The sequence below is a fragment of the Stegastes partitus genome, unplaced genomic scaffold, assembly GCF_000690725.1.
Source record: "Stegastes partitus isolate 25-593 unplaced genomic scaffold, Stegastes_partitus-1.0.2 Scaffold375, whole genome shotgun sequence".
NCBI classification, from domain to species: Eukaryota; Metazoa; Chordata; class Actinopteri; family Pomacentridae; genus Stegastes; species Stegastes partitus.
This window is the reverse complement of record NW_007578106.1, coordinates 419,069-443,121: the sequence shown is the minus strand read 5'-3', so window position 1 is coordinate 443,121 and position 24,053 is coordinate 419,069. Positions and strand designations below refer to the sequence as shown.

The 24,053-nt window shown below is 44.0% G+C and overlaps 1 protein-coding gene across 2 annotated transcripts in view; it reads left to right on the top strand.

The window, feature by feature from the left end:
* Window positions 1-24,053, top strand: part of cltca (clathrin, heavy chain a (Hc)) — a 34,823-nt gene that overhangs the window by 7,020 nt on the left and 3,750 nt on the right. The window contains exons 2-29 of one of the 2 annotated variants that reach the window (XM_008284839.1): window positions 4,031-4,238; window positions 4,679-4,681; window positions 7,797-8,065; window positions 8,248-8,409; window positions 8,514-8,627; window positions 9,406-9,579; window positions 12,201-12,398; window positions 12,565-12,765; window positions 14,113-14,265; window positions 14,465-14,587; window positions 15,329-15,466; window positions 15,556-15,720; window positions 15,856-16,036; window positions 16,636-16,799; window positions 18,068-18,193; window positions 18,277-18,419; window positions 18,910-19,144; window positions 19,254-19,376; window positions 19,465-19,610; window positions 19,709-19,892; window positions 19,975-20,167; window positions 20,546-20,703; window positions 20,789-21,061; window positions 21,163-21,480; window positions 21,734-21,865; window positions 21,958-22,068; window positions 22,155-22,325; window positions 23,028-23,249. In XM_008284839.1, the coding sequence (XP_008283061.1) occupies window positions 4,031-4,238; window positions 4,679-4,681; window positions 7,797-8,065; window positions 8,248-8,409; window positions 8,514-8,627; window positions 9,406-9,579; window positions 12,201-12,398; window positions 12,565-12,765; window positions 14,113-14,265; window positions 14,465-14,587; window positions 15,329-15,466; window positions 15,556-15,720; window positions 15,856-16,036; window positions 16,636-16,799; window positions 18,068-18,193; window positions 18,277-18,419; window positions 18,910-19,144; window positions 19,254-19,376; window positions 19,465-19,610; window positions 19,709-19,892; window positions 19,975-20,167; window positions 20,546-20,703; window positions 20,789-21,061; window positions 21,163-21,480; window positions 21,734-21,865; window positions 21,958-22,068; window positions 22,155-22,325; window positions 23,028-23,249 (4,788 nt within the window). The remainder of the gene's footprint in view (window positions 1-4,030; window positions 4,239-4,678; window positions 4,682-7,796; window positions 8,066-8,247; window positions 8,410-8,513; window positions 8,628-9,405; window positions 9,580-12,200; window positions 12,399-12,564; window positions 12,766-14,112; window positions 14,266-14,464; window positions 14,588-15,328; window positions 15,467-15,555; window positions 15,721-15,855; window positions 16,037-16,635; window positions 16,800-18,067; window positions 18,194-18,276; window positions 18,420-18,909; window positions 19,145-19,253; window positions 19,377-19,464; window positions 19,611-19,708; window positions 19,893-19,974; window positions 20,168-20,545; window positions 20,704-20,788; window positions 21,062-21,162; window positions 21,481-21,733; window positions 21,866-21,957; window positions 22,069-22,154; window positions 22,326-23,027; window positions 23,250-24,053) is intronic. The other variant, XM_008284840.1, reaches the window with a different exon arrangement.

The window sequence follows — 24,053 nt, the reverse complement described above, 5'->3', positions numbered from 1 at the left end:
GCCACCCAACAACAGTTTCCTTCTATGTACATGTGCACAGTGACAAGGATGCACGTTGCTACGCCTCTGTTCTAGTTGGTAGCTCCCTGTAATTGCAACTTGTCAATCACACTACAGGTCATTAGAGAAAATATATAAAGAAATTGGCTTCAGTTTTCAGACCTGGAGGCTACGTCCATGTTTTAGATGCAGTCTATGTTGAAGACATAGTTCTGATAAGAATGGAGTAAGGCAGACGGGTGGAGTTAATGGTTTAAGACTCTAATGACAGTAATGCATCGTGTAGTCATGAGTCACTGTGTCTGTCGCTGGCAATCCGTTGCTGCCATTTCACGTGCTAGCTAAACTCGTCCTAGCTACATTAGCATTGACGTGCTGACGTAAATTGATTCTCTCATGATTCTTCTTGACTTTACTGTTTTCATCTCTGTTAACAGGCTTTCCACCACATGCTTTCAAAGTATTAGACACTTTCTTCTTGTTTGAATTTCTTTCTACAGACAGTCACCAGATTAGCTTGTCTCTTCGCCTTCTCTTAGATAACCAACCGTTTTCTGGAGTGCTCTCGTTTTGCCACGCTGCTGTTAATTAACTGTTGATGAACTGAGAGGTTTTATCCAAACTTGCGCTTTAATCTGAAAGCAGCATCGCCAAGGCCAGGGCACGTTAGACTGAATGAGTAAAGGATTTTCCACATTGGTTGTAGCACCACTGGTTTGACCTGCTTTCAACCAAATTCCTGCCTATTGATGTCACAGCAGTGTCTCACTATAAGGTCTCTATAGCAAACCAGACCGCGGTGTGGTCGCTGTTCTGCCACGGCAACATCTGTCTGTTTGTTGTTCTTTATTCCAAGGATCACAGTTAACATATTCACTGTGATTAGGTCGCGTTGCTCCTTCCTGTTTTACGAACGCTTTTTTTTTTTTATTGTGAATGAAAGGGCTTCCTGCTGATCCCAGAATAGATGACAGATGGCAGAGAGAGGAGAGTGAGAGAGCGAATGCGTGTAAATCTGTCTAGAACAGTATTGTGTAATAGAGGATAACCTTCCTCTTGTGCTTCACATGCAGACATACCTCAGTCTGGTTGACACAGATTAGAGAGAAGAGTTAAAGTCAAACAGTTAGTTCCCACAGACGCAGATCTCAGAGTTACTGTGTGGGATATTGTCTCAAATGGAGAGTGTGCTCTTAGTTTAAATTCACGTTCAACATGTCGACATCAGGTCAAATTAACAATCACAGCCCCTCACCTGTCTGCTGCAGCCCGACACACCCTCACTCTTATGCATAACACACGACAATGCACGCAAACACACACACTGCTACACTCTCCCACAATGTACACTGCGCTTCAGTTTAAAATCTCTACCTGAGTTTCTTATTGTCATAGCTCAACCTGGAGAACAGTCACTTTGCATTTCACTGCACGTACCGTATGTGCATTTGACAAATAAAACACTTAAATCCAGTTCAAGGAGTGTGGTAGCTTTATAGTTGTCAAGCGGTTGCTAATTATTACTGAAAGCAGATGTGCTCAGGGTTAGATGTTTTCCCCTTTTCTCTGCTCCGTGAATAAATGCCGCCTCAGTAAACAAGGCTTCCCGATTAGACAATGGCAGCTATAAGAGGCATGGAGCCTGCGATGACGTTACTGTATGATGTCACCCTGCACACAACGGCTTCGGATCGGTTTTCAGTTCTTTCCTCATAACTGGTAGTAGCACTTGTTCTGTAAGCTCGTTTATCTTAATGTCATTGAGAGGGAACCGGGTTACACTCTGTTCAAAGAATGTGGGTGGGGCAGGGCTGTGGGGAGGGTGTGTCCTGTCATTGATAAAAGGTGTTCCCATTTCGTTGACTGGTTCTTGGAACTGTGGTTTGTGTTTGCTGATTAGAGCTGACAAATGGTCGACTGTGGAGCCACATTTTATCGTTAGCAAGCTTCAAAATGAACAGTCTCGAGCAAACACGGGCAAGTGACAGCCGCTGCCAGCAGGCCCAGCAGGCTCTTTGGCAGCGGTCCGGTTTTTACTCACAAATCCACTCCTGACATATAAATTATAGGTCCACTGGTTATGAATCTCCTAACTTTTGTGGCTGGTCAATTAAAGCAGGCATGAATTCTTTCTGTTAGAGCTCAGGTCATTAAGATGTAAGCTTAACATTTCCTTGTTTAGCTCATGGCTCTAGTCCAATGGCCATTCAGTGATGTGATGTTTTTATTATCAGTTATTAATGACTTGATTCTTTATCATTTTGATGAGGAACAAAGCAGAAGACATTTCTACTTAAAGCAAAATATTATCAGGTAAATACCAGCAGCAGATAGTTTCCTTAGCGTGAACTATTTTAACCTGGACTTCTTATTTGGTATATAAATACGGTTTATAAAAACAATTGACAGTGTGGCCCTGTGATAGACTGGTTACCTGTCCAGGTGAACCTGCCTTCACCCTGAGTCAGCTGGGATAGACTCCAGCCCCCCATGACCCTGGTGAGGATTAAGCAGTGTATAGATGATGGATGGATCGACAGTGTAGTCTATTTATGTTTCAGTGTCGAGAAACAATTGAATGTTTTTATGAAATCAGTGATCCACTTTAGAGGTGTGGCGTAAGAAAATCATGGCACAACAAAGGTGCAAATATTTGACTACAAAGCAAAATGTATATCTGCAGCTACTGTCTTGGTTTCAACAGGAAATTAAGGCCTGTATAGCTTTATGTAATTATACAACAGTTGTACAGCTGTGGTTTATTAGTAATAGGTTGCTAAACTAGAGGAAGTTGCAACAGCAAAACATGACCTATGGGAAGTGTTCTATGTAGTTTCATTTCCTTCAGGTTTGCTTCATAACAGCCTGCTGCTATTTGCAGTTGGTTTGCAGAACGACACGAGGACTTGTAGTGTGATTTTCTCATTTGTCTCGTTTAGTGTCGTGTCATATTTTGAATTGCAGTGCTTACATAATAAAATTACAACTATGAAAAAGGGTTTGTACTTGTCCCAGAGTCTTGAAACTCTGCTTAGAGCTGGTTTGGCACAGCCATCCAGTGTGGCTGCCCTCAGTAGGTACTGCTGTGTCAGGGTTTGTGTGAGGCAGGCAGGATGCCCTGTTTCCAGCCTTGGCAGTCAGCTGCTCTGCACAACTTGCCAGACTAATATGCTGCATATCAGTTCACCCACAGCCTTAGGCCTTTTTATTTCTTTAGGTTTATGCAGGTTGAGCCTCTTCATGTCCAGTATCATTTTTTTCTTCCCTCGGTACACCAACAAGTCAGGGATACAAACGCAACTCTACTTAACTCATTATTCTGTTGTTGGTGGATTGTGCAAGTATAGCCTTTGATTTCAAATTACCATCACACAGGAAGCAGACAGATGTTGTGCCCAAATTGTCTCATGCAGTGATTTTGCTACGTATCATCTTGGCAAAGTGCAGCCAAGCAAATGCAGTTACATCAAGAAGTGAAACCTTGAAAAGTTGCTGGTTGTTGTCAGACTGCACTGGGACTACAGCACTTGGAAAGCTTCTAGTTTCCTCTTTGGCCCATGCTTTGAGAATTTGGCATTAGATTAGCTCTCCACCCAGCTCAGCCCCCTAAACGTTGTGACCTCTTCAGCTCCATGTGTCCAACAAGCTGCAGCTCAGCTGGCTGACATAGTGCAGGGTAGCTGTGATGAAAGTCAGAGCTTTCTTATTAGACCCTATAGTTACTGTGCCAGCTCCCACATTTTTATTAATTTGACTTTTCAGTCGTTGTGTTACCAAAAGTAACGGGGACTATGGGCTCTCTGACAGTCACTGCTATAGGTGAACGTTTATGCCCACCACCTCCATTTATTTGCCATATGATTGCCCTGGCTGCTCAGATGGCAGCCTGAGGTGGAGTTGTGGCAGGAGGAACGTGATCTCAGTGTTTTTCAAATATTCTTTATGGTGAATGATGTCTATTTTCTTTCCTCTTTGTGTTCAATCTAACATGTCCCATCATTTTTTAAAAATTGTCTTTTCTGTGTCTTAGCTCCAAAATTTAGGAATCAATCCGGCCAACATCGGCTTCAGCACCCTAACCATGGAGTCGGATAAGTTCATCTGTGTCCGGGAGAAGGTGGGCGAGCAGACTCAGGTGGTGATCATTGACATGGCCGACCCCAATACACCCATCCGGAGGCCCATCTCAGCCGACAGCGCCATCATGAATCCAGCCAGCAAGGTCATTGCACTCAAAGGTATGGCAGTGTATTGGCATTAGAAGAAACACATTTCTCTAACTGAATGTAGGACTAACCAGAGAGAGTGATGTATTGTCAGAGTTTAAGACTATTTATTTTTACATGTGTTGTATTTTAACTAACCTCCTGTCAGGGACTTGCAGCATTCAGTTCTGACATGTATAGAAACATTATCCATTTAATATTTTAAAAGTGTTATAAATTATTTTCATCTATTTATGTCCATACACATCCAGCTACTTTAGTTTTTCGCTGTGAAGTAGTTTTTATTAGCCAGCATGTATGTTTTTTTTCCCAAACATTTGTCCTCTGAATACTCAGAATAGCATATTTTTATTCTTTTGTCCAGCATCCATGATTGCTTTGACTTTTTTGTTGTTTTTGTTTTTGTCTTTTCTATGTTTTTTTTTCTTTACTGCTTTCTTATGTGTTTGCAGACGGTGAGTTGAAATTTAACTACTTTGCTGTGAAAGTAAAATCCTGTTTTCAAGACAGTAGTTAAGAGCAAATTGTGCTGCCATGAAATGACTCCACGTGTTACTGCTCTCTTTAGCAAACGATTGAAGCATTCAGACTAAAGCTGACATGACTTTATCTACCGCTGTGTGTTAGTATTGGTACAGTGCTCTTTAAGCCTATAAGCTAAAGGGTAGATTTTAATATTTTCCATAATTTTTACGAAGTTCCTGGATAATTCTTTGGAGCTTTTTCCACATCTAGGCCACTGCAACTATTCTTTCATAAACAGGATTTAGCTTTCACAGCCTTACAGCTTGCTGGCATTCCATCATTTTTATTGTATGTATAAATGATTTAGAACCTGTTGTACATGTGATAATACTGTGGGGAGCAATAATTTCATTTTTAATTCACATTTCTTGTCCGTTTCCATTTGAAATCCACGTCCTCCTCTTCTTCCTCCATCTGTGTGAAGTTGTAATTACCCGAACCAGTTCTTCACTTGTCTCCAGCTGTGCTTCATATTTGTTAATTCATTTTACAAACCGGCGGTCTCTCCAGATCGAGATCTGAAGATCACTGTTTGCTTGAAATATGAGAGTGTAGCATTAATGCTCTGCCTTGTAATCTGTGTGGGAAGTCTGATTGTTCCTGATAGCAGCATTGATTTTAATTCTCGTGTTCCTGATGGGAAATCATTCTCAGTAGTCTCAGATGAGCAGTGAACTGGGTCAAAAACAGACTTTGGATTGTGACTTGTGGAGCTTGTTTGTCAAGGTGGTAAAAACTAGAAACGTGAACTTAGATTTGATTGCTGTTAGCAGCAGATCCAGGAACCGAGTTGCCTTGTGTGTCCATCTGTGTCTTGGCCTTTTCCCTATCCAACTAATAAAATAACACTTTAGGAGCCAGAAAGCTTGAGTCGTAGGATTGTTGGCTAAACTCCCTCCCTGTGGTCCTGGTTTAACGATGACATAAGTGAATGTCTAAGGCCCTTTGGTCTGTAGTTCTTCCTTAAGAAACAGCTTTCGTAGTTTGATTTAGGGATTCGTAGGCCAATCACAGGACCAAACGATGCATTCCATTTCACTTGTCAAGGTGTGTAAACTAGATATCGGATTATAATCTATTGATTACCAGTAAATGTCTCTACTGGAAATTTAGTAGATGTTGATGTTTTGAAATGAAATCAGTGAAACACTTTTGCTAATCATCCTACGTGATGCAGTACGCACTTAGAAACTGTGTATGGAACTTTTCAGGAGTTCTTGGTGCAGACAAACATCTGACACACAACTGGAGTGAGCTTTACTGTAGTTTATGACACTATAATGGTCTTCATTTCAGCTTGTACTGATTATTAGCTACCCTTATGATAGTTGTATATTAGTTATTGTCTTGTTGGTGTCCAAATTACTTCTTGCAAAGAAGACAACACTGATCCCAGTGCACAATATGTGGGCTGTTTTCTTTATCAAGGAGAGCTTAAAAAGGCTTCCCCCTGAAAACAGCAGCACTTCAGCAATTCTCATTCCTCACCAAGTGTACACAGCAAACAGGAGCTGTCTGATTATTGAGGTGTTGCAAATATATGAAAGGGAACCAGGAAGCTCAGCTCTGTATTGGTGAGCTCCAGAGCGGTACCTCCTCAGATTGTAGCACCGGTCTGTTCCTCTCTAAACATGTACTGTACGGTTAGCGTAGAGCCTTCCTCCCGTTTCCACCCTGACTGCTGTCCCTGTTCAGTCTGCCGTAATGATGCGTCTCAGTCGACCTTGTCATGTGACACAGTATGAGCTTTAACCTTTTCATGTAACCACGTCTGAAGGATGGACACAGTTTGTGCGCGCACGTCCAACCGCTAATCATGATTCAATTAAAAAATTCTTTGCTTGCTCTTTGAAATTTGGCTGCTGCTGGAAGTGGTCCATTCACCACACTGCTTATCGTACATTGATCCCATGGCTTAGTGATGGCAAAATGATCTTGACGGTTGTGCTAATGCATTGGTCTTCGCTTTTTCTCACTTTGTCGGTGAGTATTGAATAATGAGCAAACAAGGAGGTCACACTGCTTCTTAATAAAGCTTTAGCTCACTAAATTAACCCTAACTAATAAAACAAAACAAAAAAAAAAACACAGGTGAGTGAACCTTTTATAAACATTCAATCTCTGGTCTGTTATCCAGACATCCCAATTAACTTCAGTTGTTAATAATCAATCATAATCATTATTGGACACCTTTTCTACTCGTCTAAAAAGTACCTAAATGTACTCCTCACCCTTAATTGCACCTCTTTATATCTGTATTGCTGTCCTATTCTACTGTTATATTTGTCTCAGATGCAGATGTGTTTGCCTTTTTTGTGAGTTGTTTGGTTCTTGCTTCTTTCTGTCTGCTTTGTTTCTCTCTGTTGAGGCTGTTCATTTGATGGGGTTGGCCATGTGGTCGGACATAGTACTCCACACATACTGATTACATTCATTAAATCAAGAGCCCTGTAAAGTTTAAACACTGTTCTTATTAGTCAGTACAGCTGGGGCTACAAAAAAAAAGAAGTATGCATGTGTTCAGCCATTCACATTTTCACATATCACAAGCAGCACCTGTAACCCTCTTTGTCTCTTAGTGTTGCTCACTGCATCGTTAAATTCACGTTGAAAATAATTTTCCGTGCTCTTGTACTGTATTCATCCCCTTAACTCGCCGTGCAGTGGCATGAGGCAAACAGCAGTTATGTGTTCTTATTGGCCTGCCACACAATGGACCGGTTTAAATGGGAACGTGCACATAATTGACACGATCATACCTTGTGTAACCTTTCAGGAATTTAATTCACTTGTTCCATTTTCCTACGCCACTTTCACTACACTTACGACACAATTTCCGACAACAGCATGTTTGGCATCCCCTGTCTATCGGTCATGGCGTCGTTGCCTGATGACTGTGATGTTTCATTCAAATTTGAATCTCCTATCTCTTATAAAAAATCGGTGTGTTTCTTTTCTTTTAAACGTATGCATGTATGAAGACACTTGTCAGAAGCTATAATATTCCTCCTGGGCCTGGTTCCTGCCCTCTTTCTCCCCCTCTAGCCGCCAAAACCCTTCAGATCTTTAACATTGAGATGAAGAGCAAGATGAAGGCACACACCATGACGGACGATGTTACCTTCTGGAAGTGGATCTCCCTTAACACAGTTGCACTTGTGACTGACAATGCCGTCTACCACTGGAGCATGGAGGGCGACTCGCAGCCTGTAAAGGTCTTTGACCGCCACTCCAGCCTGGCAGGCTGCCAGATCATCAACTACCGCACTGACGCCAAGCAGAAGTGGCTCCTTCTCATTGGGATCTCGGCTCAGGTAATTTGTTCTGCATGTCTTCAGGTAACATACTGAGGTCAGTGGTTTTACAGTTTACGACAAGTCTTCATCACTGAGAATAAACAATGGATTGCGTGTAGTAATCGAATGTATACATGAAGTGTTGTCATTAGTTAAACTGCTTTGTACAAGTTTATGTATATATTTTTTGTCCTTTTCAGCAAAATCGAGTGGTGGGAGCCATGCAGCTGTACTCTGTTGACAGAAAGGTTTCTCAGCCCATTGAAGGCCATGCTGCCAGCTTTGCCCAGTTTAAGATCGAAGGAAATGGAGAGGAGTCAACTCTGTTCTGCTTCGCTGTCAGAGGCCAGGCTGGAGGGAAGGTAACCGATAACAAAATAGGAAAAACTGTTTAATATCACTGACATTTTTCCAGCAAAACCTCATGGAGTCTGTTGCTCATAAATGTTTTCTCTCTTTGTCCCAGTTGCACATCATTGAAGTAGGGACCCCAGCAACTGGTAATCAGCCATTTCCAAAGAAAGCAGTAGATGTCTTCTTCCCTCCAGAGGCCCAGAATGACTTTCCTGTGGCCATGCAGGTATGTTTCCATAACTAAGCATCAGGTTTTGTCAAACTGAAGTCAGTAAAATGATAGATTGCCTTAGCTGATCCTCATTAGATAGCAAACTGTTGTCCAATATCTACGAAAAAATGGGTAAATTACACTCATTAACTGCAGCATCTGCACCGCATGCTCCTGACCTCACGGTAAATTATTAGTAGCTTTCCCAGATACACTTTCCTGTCATATTAACCTCTTATTTGCTGTCTTATAGCGTGTTAGACTCTACAGATTAATTTAAGTAGAGCTGTATACAACCAGAAAAGTCTTGGCAAACTGAAGTCGTACTTGCTCTTCAACCAGTGAGTGCACTCTACCTGCTAGCCTTGTTTGTCTAAACAGACTCTGAGCAGGCTAACATGCACCTGTCCATATTCGTATGATTTCTAAAAATTAAACTGTATTAACTCTTAATCTCAGCACAAGATCTATTGAAGAATATAAAGCAGACAAGTTAGCCGCCGTTTTTAGTTGATCTGCTCAGTTAATGGTTGAGCTGTAATATGCAGTTTGCAAGGTTTACACTCAACTTTCTGGCCCTCTGTTAAACAAAATGCAGCTGCACCGTCAACTGCTGTGACATGCTGTCGCTTTGTTTTGGGCCAAGGTAAAGGTTAATTAAATTAAAACTAGCAGTCTCCATTCAGTTGGGCTGGTTCAAAGTTGTGAAAACATGGGGGTGTTCACAGATAGTCTGAAACTAGAATCCTATCTGTGTGGTCACTAGTGTCATTATTGTTTTGTTTTTTCACAGATAAGTTCCAAGCAGGATGTGGTTTTCCTCATTACCAAATATGGCTACATCCACCTGTACGACTTGGAGACCGGCACCTGCATCTACATGAACCGCATCAGCGGGGAAACCATCTTTGTCACCGCTCCACATGAGGCCACCTCGGGCATTATCGGGGTCAACAGGAAGGGACAGGTAAGAATGTCAACCAGTGCTTGTCGTGACAGCTCAGGGAGATCACGCTGATGTTCAGACCGGCTGCTCAGTCCTGTTAATGCCAAAGCAGTATTTTCCTGATGAAGCCTAATATTATTCATAATATCTGTCACACAGTCTTAACACGACCACTTTATTCTTTGCTCCTTGTTTCGCCAGCAGACGCATGTAATTCATCTGTGCAAGGGAATGAATGTTAACAAGCAAACAGTCAAACATCAGCTGCTGCATGAGATAATGACAGCAGCACCTCCTTGTTTGTCTGTCGTCATCAGGCGAACTCAGACTTTTCCAGGAGGCATTATAAATAATCCAGGGTGTAGTGTTTCCCTCAGAGAGCGGAGAGGGTTGTGTCTTACTGGCTTTGTAAAGCTGAACCAGAAAGGAGAACTGGATACAGCCAACTGATGAATAATGTTCCAGCCAGGCCACACACCACATGAATAATTGAGTGAGGAGAGGAAAGCTGATCTGAGGCAGTGACGGATCTCGCTGTATGCCGGAGCAGTTCAGGGCCTATGTGTGTGTATGTGTGTACACGCACAACATGCACACAACTACGTACACAGAGGCAGTGATCTGAGGGATAATAGGCCACTGTCTAGGCCCTCAGCCATGCTAGTTAAGAGGGTTGGTTACTAAGAAAATTGGTAATCTGATATTGCTAATACCAGTAATACATTACTACAATGATCTATGCATTTCATAAAGAGGCTCATAAAGCTAACCAGATGACGGGTAACTAGTTTTAATCTAATTCTGTCCAGTATTCTTCTTTCTGTCTGGACTGGACTGACGGTGTAGATGAATATTAGTGTTTCAGTGTTTAATAAGGAAAGAAACAAAACATGAACGAGCCCTCTGAAAACAGTTTTGTGAGTCACCTTCAGTAAGCATCTGCTGTGTGCAGCTGTTAGAAAGAAATATTGGAACAATAAACCTTAATGGTGTTGAAGCACGGGGCTGTCACTTAGAAAATAAAAGTCAAACATTACAACCTTATGCTTAGAGACGTGCTAAGATGTTGAGGTCATTGAAGAAACAGTGTTGAAGTGTTTTTAGCAGTTAGCTTCTGGTCGAATCTCTTCATGCCCGCTGTGTGCACACTGCCTTAACTGGTCCCTGTAGCGGTCAGCAAGTTTGTTTCATTGGTAGCCGTGGACTTGGCAAGGACTGCTTGTTTGTTTGAGTCGAGGCATCAGGATCCGACACGTGACTCAGACTGGGATGTGCGGTTGTGATAGATCTGGCCTGTCAGTGCTGGGCAGTGATGATAGGTACAACACTGAACTGCAGCACACAGAGGAGGGGAAATAGTGAAACTACAGAACAGAGTCAGGGGGAAAGAGCCCACCTCCCATCAGCACGTGATGTGAAGTGGACGGCACAGCCTGGTGCCCTCAATCCTCTTAGTGCAGCAGGTCCTCTTTTACAGTCGCAGCCTCCACGTCAACAGCACAGCAGAGAAGTGTGATGACTTTTACTATTTGGTGTGCGTACGCTTGAGTCTGGGCCAGTGAATCATCTGATACGACAGCTCGTGTGTCGTCTGATGCTTGGAGCTGTCTTGTTAGGAATAGTTTGTCCTGTAGGCTTGTCTGTGTTTTCCATCAGATCCTAATCAGTGGATGGCATGTTGCTATTAAACTGTGTAAGAAACTTTCTGCTCAATGTGTGACAGTGCTGTATTATCACACAAGCACTGACTCACGTGATTAGAGGATTTTTTTAACTGGCATTTAGGCAGAACATGCAATGCCTTGGGTCAGTAGCTGGTCTTGTTTGGCTCACATTTCTGCCTTTGATATCAGCCTCTTCGTCCCTGTCGGCACATGCAAATACATACTGAGTAGAACCTAGCATTTCCTCGGGTAAACTACTTCCAATTAATCCTCCCACGTCATTGTAAGTGACCCTACTTTAGTGGCAGGAAGAATGCGATCTGCTCGGCGGTATGAAAAGCTGGAGCACTGAGCTGCTGGGCTCGGTTGTAGAGGGTCTTCCTCCTGCAGCCCCCTCCCCTTTCCTCCATCCTTTCATCTGACTTGTTCTCCTTTTTTCTTCTCTATTGCCAGAGCCCTCACAAAAGCCCCGCGTTACACTGACCCACTAATAATACATTTGCATTCAGGATCCACGTCCTAAGGCCAGACGCGCTCATCGCTACCGCCGCAGTTATAGTCAGCTGAGCTCGTTCACTCGGCTGATTTCTGGCACGAGACACAAATAAGGAATGTGAGGATTTTTGGTAGTGTGGTCCAGATGAAGATGATTTCAACTAAAAAAATAAAAAAAACATCTGTTACTTCCATTCAAGATTGATGCTGGAGACAGTATTGTTGTGGGGGTAGGGATTCGAGGGGTCAGTGCGCTTGACTTCATTTCAATTAGTGGTCTACAAATGATCTTACAGGAATGACGATATTGATCAAAGTACAACATGGTGATTATAGAGTGTTAGTGTTGAATGACATATTGACCTGGAAGCAGTGCATACCTGTAACTCTAGATCACACTGAAAGAACGTCAGGCTGTGTTCCTCCGAGTCTGGTGTTGAGTGCACTGTCCTGTAACACTCCTTATGTTTTCCTATAACACAGGTACTGTCTGTCTGCGTGGAAGAGGAGAACATCATTCCCTACATCACCAATGTGCTGCAGAATCCAGATCTGGCTCTCCGCCTGGCTGTCCGTAACAACCTCGCCGGGGCTGAAGAGCTCTTTGCACGCAAGTTCAACAACCTGTTCGCTGCTGGCAACTATTCTGAGGCAGCCAAGGTTGCTGCTAATGCACCAAAGGTACTCACTCTTTAAGCATGGGGTCACACACAGAAATCTAAGCTTCAGATGGCTACATGTCTTGTCGGGTTGTTGGGTTTCATTTCATTGACCTCTACCCTCCTGCTATGCCTGTTATCATTCGTTTACATCTTGTCTGACCTTCAGTTGACCTTTCCCCTCTCAGGGTATCCTGCGCACCCCAGACACCATCCGTCGCTTCCAGAGCGTTCCCACTCAGCCAGGCCAGACCTCCCCCTTGCTGCAGTACTTTGGTATCCTGCTGGACCAGGGCCAGCTCAACAAGTTTGAGTCCCTGGAGCTTTGCAGACCAGTCCTCCAGCAGGGACGAAAGCAGCTTCTGGAGAAGTGGCTGAAGGAAGACAAGGTATTGTGAATGTCCATGTCAGCCTCTCCTCACACAAAGAGGCTCTTCCTGTGCTGCCTGTTTTGTTTACATGCCTTGCCTGTTATCTTGGATGACGTGAGATCATGTGATATGATAGGAATTTGTGACGTTTCCTTCCAAAACTGGGTGGATCTGAGATGCCTCGGTAGTAAAGAAAATGGTGGTTGAAGGATGTAGCATGTTATATACTTTAATTCTCATTCCTTTTTTATCTAAATGTTGTTAGTGTATTGCAATGTCTTCTGTTGATGTTGTTTACGCCAGTATGCACTCCTTTTATCATGTGGCACAACATTAGTATCATCTGTTGATGAACTTTCAGTGTTTTTGTTCGTTTAGGTCTTCTTAATCTTCTGAACTGCAAACATTTTTTGGATGTTTGTCACATATTTACTCACAGTGGGCTCATTTTCCCCGAAAAATAAACATGCACAGCACAGCCACGGCTAGAAGTAGAGAGAACTCAAAAATGTCCTGTATGACTCAGTTATAATGCCATGAATAATACGGGGAAAATAAAGTTGCATTTTTTTTATTAGGGCCCGACTGATTTATCGGAGTAACATTAGTGTGGGACTATTTGTGACCATTACATATTTAAAATGCAGCTCTGTCAGAGATGACATGTTTAGACATCTGAGAAAGGCGCCTCTGGTTTTTATTTTGGTTCATATGAGTCATGACTTCACGGCAAAGAAAATAACGGAGTAGAGAAAATGCGATTAAAGGGCATCAGAGGGCTGCATAAATAATGTTCTGCCAGTAACTTCACTCATTATGTTGCTTACGTACAGCACACACCTACAGCTGAAAGATAAAGTTATCAGTACAGCTGGTAGCTATATTCATGCTCCATAGAAAGAACGATGCACAATGCAAATTTAAAATAAAATACCCACATGACAGACATGTTTGTTTCAAAAACTTCTTTTTTTTTTTACTGATGCATATTATGTTAAATGCTTTGTTGCATGTTTTTGTTCTTGACACTCCTCTGTTGTAAAGTTAAACAAATACTAAAGGACAAAGTGTAAAACAGTAAAATGTTCTGCCTGTGATTCACATCTTTATTGTTGTAAACATTAAGGGACCAAAAATGAGGCTATTTTATTCATTGTATTTTTTTTTTTTTAATTAATCGGTTATCAGAATTTTTTCTGAGTCACTCACGGCTTTACAGTTGCACTGAGGAGGCAGAACAGTGTTCTCTGTTTGTACAAACTCTGGTGCTGATGAATGGTGTCATTTTGGTGATTATAAAAAAAAGTCTATCATGTCTGTTAAGCAAGTAATAAATGTGCTGATGTCTCTTGTTCCTCCTTTCAGTTGGAGTGTTCAGAGGAGCTGGGTGACCTGGTGAAGGCAGTGGATCCCACCTTAGCTCTCAGCGTCTACCTGAGGGCCAACGTCCCCAACAAGGTTATTCAGTGCTTTGCAGAGACTGGACAGTTCCCCAAGATTGTCCTGTACGCCAAGAAGGTATGTCTGAGACAGTATTTGGTCATTAGTTGTAATAGACTATGTAGCACTGTAATAAAAACGCCATGTGTTTTAATAAGATGTTTGTCTCCATTGAATCTAATCCGTATAAGATCACTTTTTTATTGACTCATCACCCGGTCGTCCCTAAAACTTCCTTGTATGTGGAATCAATGGGTCCGTGTTTCTTGTATTCCAGGTGGGCTACACTCCAGACTGGATCTTTCTGCTCAGGAATGTGATGCGGATCAACCCAGAACAGGGCCTGCAGTTTGCACAGATGCTGGTCCAGGATGAAGAGCCGCTGGCTGACATCACACAGGTGAGAGGAAGGCAGGAGGGATGTCTAGTGATCCATCAGGAAACATGCTTTTAATTTTAGTAAAATGCTTTCAACATCTAAACAACAGCTGTCTTGTTATATCGTTGAAAGTGGAATAAGTCTCTGTGTTGTTGTCTTTATTTATGACGGGTGAGCTTTAGCTTTTCCTGATGAAGAGAGGTGTTGTCACCATCTATAAGTCCAGCCTGCAATGCTTGGTCAACCTTAAACTTTCCATGAAGATAGACAAAGTGGCAACACATGTTAACAGCTGTGAACCTCAGCCGTCCTTAAGTAAAAGGAAATGCATCCCTTTCTTTACTTCCTGCCCCTGCAGACTCTGTGCGCTGCAGTTGTCAACTGCTGACACAGCTTTCTGTGTTGGCTAAAGTGCTGTCCTGGCAGGTAGCAGGAATTGTAGGAATACAACGCATTGCATCAGAAGCTTTCTTCGATTGTTGGAGCCAGAAATGTGTTGTATTGAACCCACTTTCACTTTATGTTGTAAATGTTCTGAAAACTTTAGAGGAGTGTGTGGCCTTGCAGTTCTCCAATTGAATCCTGTCAGTGGTGCAGAATATTAGGAGACCAGGACGGGCGTGTTGGATGGAGTGTATGTAGGGAGGTGTAGTTACACGGTTTAACAAGTAATATTCTTGTCAGAGTTTTAGCGGCTACACAAGTCTGGTTTCTCCTCTTTGGAGTTTACGTTCTCACTCGTGTGTGTCTCTGTGTGTCCAGATCGTGGATGTATTCATGGAGTACAACCTGATCCAGCAGTGCACCTCTTTCCTCCTGGATGCTCTGAAGAACAACAGACCCTCAGAAGGACCCCTGCAGACACGCCTGTTGGAGATGAACCTCATGCATGCCCCACAGGTGGACCTATCTGCTCAGACTTTGCGAAATGGAATTCAGTTAATTGAGATTGTTTTCTAACTTTCAATTGCTTCTTGTCGTGAGTGTAGGTGGCTGATGCCATCCTGGGCAACCAGATGTTTACCAACTATGACCGTGCCCACATCGCCCAGCTGTGTGAGAAGGCTGGACTCCTGCAGAGGGCGCTGGAGCACTACACAGACCTGTACGACATCAAGCGCGCTGTGGTGCACACACACCTGCTCAACCCAGAGGTAGGCTTCAGAGTGCAGTCGGATTAAAACTGGAGGCTGCTTTCCTTTCTTAGTAACTTTAAATTGCTTATTATGGAATCCACCGTAGATTGTACGACCTGTGACTTAAATTAACATTTTCTCTCCCGTGTCCAGTGGCTGGTGAACTTCTTTGGTTCGCTGTCAGTGGAGGACTCTCTGGAGTGCCTCAGGGCCATGCTCTCTGCCAACATTCGCCAGAACCTGCAGATCTGTGTCCAGGTGGCTTCCAAGTACCACGAACAGCTCACCACACAGGCCCTCACTGAGCTCTTTGAGTCCTTCAAGAGCTTTGAAGGTGAAATACCAGATTTCATACCAGCATGGTGCATTATTTGATATCAGACTGTGTGAATGTTGGAGCTTTTGAAGTTCATGGGCAGAGGGGAAGGCTTGCTCATAAACTAGTACCTACTTCGCTTAGAGTCAGGTGGTATTAAAACGCTTCAAATACAGTCATTTAAACCTAATGTTTTGTTTGGTCCAGAAGAGCAATTTACCTAAAATACTTAAGTGCTCAGACTAGACATTAGAGTAGCATTTAACTTGTACATCAGTTGTAGTGATGCTGCTATTCCCTCCAGCCGGTGCACTTAGATAGATGTCCCTAACTATCAATTAGACAAGTAGGCCAGAGCAGAGGCAGGACGATCAATAGATTATGCAGAATGGCCTGAAAGTGAACTAATGCAGCTCCTCTACCGTTACTGGAATAGTGGAGCATAAAGTTTAGCGAGCATAAAGTTTAGCGAGCTAATTGGGGAAAAAAGGGGGGAAAAATCATCATGGACATTGTCTGGATGAATTGCTGAATCCACGTTGCTGTCGTTAAACTGGTGGAGCTTGTAGACATGGACGTTATTTAAAGCTTTATGTCTTTATGTCTGTGTCCCTCAGGTTTGTTCTACTTCCTGGGCTCTATTGTGAACTTCAGTCAGGATCCTGAGGTTCACTTCAAATACATTCAGGCCGCTTGCAAGACGGGCCAGATCAAAGAGGTGGAGAGGATCTGCAGAGAAAGCAACTGCTACGACCCTGAACGTGTCAAGAACTTCCTCAAGGTAAAGCCACAGGGACAGATCGACCATCACACACCAGCCTTCACTTAGTTGTTTATATATTTGTGTCTTCCTCTCCCTCACACGCCTTCTGTAAGCTTTTAGCAGTTTTTTTTATGAGTTTACGCCACGTTGGTCTAAAGACAAAACGTTTAGAATCCTCTTTTCTTTTGTATAGATTAAAAGAAAACCTTCACATGTTTACATGGTGATAACTTGGAATAGATGAAGTTCTTATTATCACTAAGTGATTCCCAGCAGTTTGCCTGTTTTGGTTATAAATGTTCAAGCAACAATCCTGATGGCAGTCAATTATCTTTTGTGCTTTTCCTCTTTTGTCTTTGGAATGGCAGGACATGTATCAGGTAAATCTAACCCTCCCCACAGTACAGGACTTGTCCTTTTTTTATTATTATTATTTTTTTAATCTTTCCTCCTCATCCCTTGACTTTAGACACAGGATTGAAACTGGGATTTGTATGGAGGTGTATATGTTCATACACCACAATCCATACACCCACTGGGGTGCAGCCAGTGCTCTCTGAACTCTACCCAGTCACTCGCTGGATGTTTTGTGTGTAATTGCGGTTAATGGTGAACAAGTTCAGATTGTTTTTTATAGACATTACAGTCGTCTGTGTGTGTAGTGTGTAGTCCTGTAATAGGAGCTTCTAGTCAGTGCAGCATGATCATGAATAATAGTGACAAGGTGCACAATCCCAGTTTGTTAATCCTGTGGAGGGCAGCAGCGTGCCAGCACACCAGCACATTGTGGAGCACAGGACTAGTGTCAGCGCTGCTGCCATGTGGTGACTGAACAGCTGGCAGCTCTCTGCCTGTTCATGAGTGAGAAGATAGTCTAGAATGCTCAGAGGTCTTCTTCCATGGCTGTAATGTGAAATACACAAGTTTTGTACTACTTCACCTTCCTTTAGCCTCTCAAAACTGTGACATTTCTTTGTCTTAGTGGTAGACCTTTTATTTTGCTTCCCCTGTATATTGTGTCAGATGTGGAGTTTGTGAATCTCTTGAGCAGAGCTGATGTAACTGGAAAATTACATCTTGCGTTTAATTCTCAGTGATGTACTCATTTGAGGTAAAATGAACTTGTATTGCATTGCAACAACAAATTCCTGCTGAATACTAGAAGTAGTAAAGGATGAAGCGTGTTGCACAAGGTTTGGCTGGTTGCGGTTTGCGTGAAGATGTTCCTGTTGGTTACATAATCATAACTGACCAGAGCCTCCTTCCCTCCACTCTGTGACACACAGGAAGCCAAACTCACTGACCAGCTGCCGCTCATCATCGTTTGTGACCGTTTTGACTTTGTCCACGACCTGGTCCTCTACCTGTACCGCAACAACCTGCAGAAGTACATCGAGATCTATGTTCAGAAGGTAAGGGTCAATGCAGAGACACTACTGTTACGCTGCATCTTTGCTCAACAGGTATAACAGATCTTTTGTATGTTTTTTCTCAGGTGAATCCCAGCCGTCTGCCGGTTGTCGTTGGTGGTCTGTTGGATGTGGACTGCTCTGAGGATGTCATCAAGAGTCTGATCCTGGTTGTCAGAGGACAGTTCTCCACTGATGAGCTGGTGGCTGAGGTGGAAAAGAGGAACAGGTGCTGTGCTCGTCCACTTGTGTTTTTTTTTTTTACACTCCAGTCAAAAAGTTCAAATAAATTTCACTCTTCTCTGACACAAATCTAAATGTTTTAGTAAAATTTAAAAAGGGTGATTTAGGAGAGAACGTGCAGTGCTTGTCAGGAGTTGAAGACTTCTCTGCAGCACTTTATTGTTGATATTATCCTCATCAGATTATGAATTTATGAACCTTAACCTGCTGTTAAAGTCGGACATGTGACGGTCGGTTTTGCAGTTTGTTGTGTTGTTGCAGTAGAAGTGAGTCGTTGAAAACTACTAATTGTCTTGGGGAGCTTTTAAAAATGAAATGAATCTACCCGAGTGTGGCCGATCTGATGAGCCAATCAAGGACCTCCATGTGCAGAAGCTTCCCTGTCCAGTACTCCATATAGGACTTGAACTGTGCTTCATCTTTGTCTGAGAAGTTGTGTGAGCAGCCAGAGTCCTGACATCCATCTTCTCCCGCAGGCTGAAGCTGCTGCTGCCCTGGCTGGAGTCTCGCATCCATGAAGGCTGTGAAGAGCCTGCTACCCATAATGCCCTGGCCAAGATCTACATCGACAGCAATAACAACCCTGAGCGCTTCCTCAGGGAAAACCCTTACTATGACAGCCGTGTGGTGGGAAAATACTGCGAGAAGAGAGACCCTCACCTGGCCTGTGTGGCCTACGAGAGAGGACAGTGCGACCAGGAGCTGATCAATGTGAGGAGGAACTTTTGCTTGACTGTCTGTTATTTTGGTCTGCCTGCTGTTGTTTTGTAATCAGCTGTCTTTGATGGGCGAGTTGTAATTGTTGTCCTTTTCACGTCAGGTCTGCAACGAGAACTCCCTCTTCAAGAGCTTGTCTCGCTACCTGGTCCGACGCAAAGACCCTGAGCTGTGGGCCAGCGTGCTGCTTGAGAGCAACCCCTTCAGACGGCCACTGATTGACCAGGTACAGTGTACACAAGACATGCTGCATCTTCTTCAGTACTCCTGTCTGCTGCTTCTCTGACCTTGTGTTCCTTTCTGTCTGGTCTCAGGTGGTGCAGACAGCGCTGTCAGAAACCCAGGACCCAGAGGAGGTGTCGGTCACAGTAAAGGCTTTCATGACCGCCGACTTGCCCAACGAGCTCATCGAGCTGCTGGAGAAGATTGTGTTGGACAACTCTGTCTTCAGTGAACACAGGTGTTTGTCATGTGTTGGACTTGTGCTGCTTTCTCTAAAAATCATCAACAAAACTTGAGGATCTTTGTGCTCAAGGTGCCTTTTTCTCTTTCCCACAGAAATCTGCAGAACCTGCTGATCCTGACAGCAATCAAAGCTGACCGCACTCGTGTGATGGAGTACATCAGCAGGCTAGACAACTATGATGCTCCTGATATTGCAAACATCGCCATCAGCAACGAACTCTTCGAGGAGGCCTTTGCCATCTTCAAGAAGTTTGACGTCAACACCTCTGCTGTGCAGGTCTGTCATTACTGCCCAGCACTCAGACTGATGACTTATTGAATTAAGACGGGTTGACCATCTTTTGTTTTTGTCCCCTTAGGTGCTGATCGAGCATATTGGCAACCTGGACCGGGCCTATGAGTTTGCAGAACGCTGCAATGAGCCAGCTGTGTGGAGCCAGCTGGCCAAGGCTCAGCTGCAGAAGGAGCTGGTTAAGGAGGCTATTGACTCCTACATCAAAGCTGATGACCCCTCAGCATACATGGAGGTGGTGCAGGCTGCTGATAAGAGCGGTAAGGAGACTTGTTAAGCTCAAGTAAGAGAAGACTTATAGTGTTTCTAAGGCCATGCTGCTCTGTTTGTGTACTGTAAGACCGAGAAAAGTGTAGAATAGGATCTGACTTTGTGAGCTGACTAATCACTACGAACAGTGAAAGCTATTAGCTGTATGCCAGTGCCACTTCGATTGAAACCAATTAATCACAGTGGCTGTGTTGTGAGGTTTGACTTTTGTCCTCCAGGGACATTAGCTTGTAGTCAGATGGCAGATCGTGTAGCAGTTGTTGAAAATGCACACGATCAGCATGAAGCAGTCAAAGCAGCGTTCTGTGTCCTCCAGAAGGAGAATGAATGAATGTACAAACGACAGTAATGTGATAACTGTGCTTCAGGCAACTGGGAGGACTTGGTCAAGTTCCTTCAGATGGCTCGTAAGAAGGCCCGTGAATCCTACGTGGAGACAGAGCTGATCTTCGCCTTGGCCAAAACAAATCGCCTGGCAGAACTGGAAGAGTTCATCAATGGACCCAACAATGCTCACATCCAGCAGGTCAGCCTCACTCTCATACCACTCTACAACTGTTAACTTCTCCAAAATCAAACGGTGCGTCCTTACTGTGTTGCTGTTGTTTCAGGTTGGCGACCGCTGCTATGACGAGAAAATGTACGAGGCAGCTAAACTGCTCTACAACAACGTCTCCAACTTTGGCCGCCTGGCTTCCACTCTGGTGCACCTCGGGGAGTATCAGGCTGCTGTTGATGGCGCCCGTAAGGCCAACAGCACCCGCACCTGGAAGGAGGTGTGCTTCGCCTGCGTGGATGGGAAGGAGTTCAGACTGGCCCAGATGTGCGGCCTGCACATTGTGGTGCACGCTGACGAGCTGGAGGAGCTCATCAACTACTACCAAGTAAGATTAATGTGAAACTTTGAATTATAAAACAGAAGAGTGAGCATTAAGCCCTCATGCAAACACTCATCTACTGCATGCTATTTTCACCCCTCTCTCAGGACCGCGGCTACTTTGAGGAGCTGATCACCATGCTGGAAGCCGCCCTGGGCCTGGAGCGCGCTCACATGGGCATGTTCACAGAGCTCGCCATCCTTTACTCCAAGTTCAAGCCCCAGAAGATGAGAGAGCATCTGGAGCTCTTCTGGTCCAGAGTTAACATCCCAAAGGTCCTGAGAGCAGCGGAGCAGGCTCATCTGTGGGCCGAGCTGGTCTTCCTGTACGACAAGTACGAAGAGTTCGACAACGCCATCATCACCATGATGAACCACCCAACAGACGCCTGGAAGGAGGGCCAGTTCAAAGACATCATCACCAAGGTGCAGCTTGATTTCATATCAGAATGAACTTATGTTTGTGTCTTTTATTTGGTTTCACTGCTTCTGTTCTTTCAGGTGAGTTGGCACTAATGTGATGCTTGTAGTCAAACCTGTGATTCTGTCTGTCGTCTCTTCTTTACTGTTTTAATTTTATGATGACTAATAAAGGGCCTTACCATCTAAGCATCTTTTTTTAAGTATGTGTTCAGTTATCATTTGACTAAATAACTCTTTCTCTTTGCCTTGTGTGCAGGTGGCCAATGTGGAGCTGTACTACAAAGCCATCCAGTTCTATCTGGAGTTCAAACCCTTGTTACTGAATGATTTGCTCATCGTGCTTTCTCCCAGACTGGACCATTCACGTGCTGTCAACTTCTTCAGCAAGGTACACTTTAATCTTTGGCATAATGATAAAGATGGACCAAGACACGAGTTGTCCTTGTCATGTAAATGATCGCTGGACGTGTGTGTTAACAGGTGAAGCAGCTGCCTCTGGTCAAACCTTACCTCCGGTCAGTCCAGAACCACAACAACAAATCAGTCAATGAAGCACTTAACAACCTCTTCATCACAGAGGAGGACTATCAGGTAAAGCTGCCACATGCCTTCATTCAACCTTTTTATTTCAGAAATATCTTTGTTCTGTGAAGTAACACTCCTGTCCCTCGTGTTAGGCACTGAGGACATCAATAGACGCCTACGACAACTTTGACAACATCTCCCTGGCCCAGCGTTTGGAGAAGCACGAGCTGATCGAGTTCAGGAGAATCGCTGCCTACCTCTTCAAGGGCAACAACCGCTGGAAACAGAGTGTGGAGCTGTGCAAGAAGGACAAGCTCTACAAGGTGCTGTGCTGTTTTCCAGTAACAGTTTGCAGTGGTTTTCTTTGTGAACGGCCGCGATGTTTAAAATGGTTTGACGGTGTGTGTTTGTAGGAAGAAATATGAGGCAGAGAAGCTGCACAAAGTGAAAGCAACAGCTTAAAAACAACTGGAAGTTAGTTATTGTCTCTGACCTGCTGTTTTGGCTGCTCACAGATAAGAGCAGCAGTTAAAGCTGCAGCAGTGACTCTGACACAGACACAGGATCCATCATTTCGCTTCCAGTTCATCGTCTATGAGAGGCAGGGGGTTATTTAGTGTAGGTACTTTAAGCAAATCAGGGGTGTCCAGCTGCCAATTGACACCTCTAGAAACTCCAGAAAGACCTTTAAAATAACCATTAGATTAGACAACTGCATGACTTATTGCTCACCTCAAATGTTTTCAGAAACACGTTTGTTGAACTGTTTCCATAATATAAGCGAACAAGCCGCCATGTTGGTCCAGTTGGATGTCTAGGAACAGTCAGCCACCGTGTGAAGCATTCGTCCAATCACATGCAACCGATATTTGCAGCTGCAGGAAGGTGTGGCTCGCAGTGTTTTCCTGTTTGAGTGCAGTAGTCCATTTTCTATCATGACTGCCAAATGGAGGGTGATGATGGGGTCAGCAGTGTCTTGTCTTCTGTCTCCCGTCGAGCCTGACCGTGCTGCGTCTCCTCCACAGGACGCCATGCAGTATGCGTCAGAGTCCAAGGACATCGAGCTGGCAGAGGAGCTGCTCTCCTGGTTCCTGACAGAGAACAAGAAGGAGTGTTTCGCCGCCTGCCTCTTCACCTGCTACGACCTGCTGCGGCCTGACGTGGTGCTGGAGACCGCCTGGAGGCACAACATCATGGACTTTTCTATGCCATACTTCATTCAGGTCATGAGGGAGTACCTCAGCAAGGTGGGTCAGCTCTGTTCAGGATAAAGGAGTCGTGTCATTAGAAGATCTAAGCAAATGTCAAGACCCCCACACATGTTGCCAAGTTGATCATCTTCATAGTATTCACAATAAGCATATACTGTTGTTTTCCTTTGAAGTCAGTGGTCAGACAGAACTTTAATTAACACTATCAGCATGAAGTGAGACCTGCCAGGATGATGGCTGATGTTGAACAGCTCAGCATGCCTGCCTCCTCTCCATGGAGAACTGATTTAATTGTTCATCTTCTATGCTGCACCTTCTCTCTTCCAGGTTGATGCAGTTAAGGAACAGGTGAAAGTTCAAAGCTCTGTATTTAGCTCCAGAGATTGCAGCCTTGAGTGTGCATGGTTTCAGTCGTAACACGCATCGCACTGTCACCTCGACATGGCCACAGAGTCTGGACAGAGTTCAGCATCTAGCAGGACGTATAGCTGCAGGAATGAAGGATGTGAGACTTTGTCTTCACTGCACGGTGGTCTGTTGGAGAAGATGCACTTTATACTGACTGTTAGTGTTTTAGGATCTGAGTTAATCACAATGTGGAGCTCAAAACAGATTCAGCAACAAATACAGTAAATTATCTGCAGCTTTTTTTTTTTAAAAAGTGCATTTCTTCACAGACACTGCATTACTCACAGCTGAATGCTCTTTACGAGGTCGATGTGTTTCATGTCTTTGACCCGGATGTTGGAAGTGATGTTGCTGAAGCGGCAGCAGGCTGGTGGCTCGCCTGGCTTCCTGCACAAGGCTGTCAACTGTAGGGAGCACCTGGCCAGAGTCCTC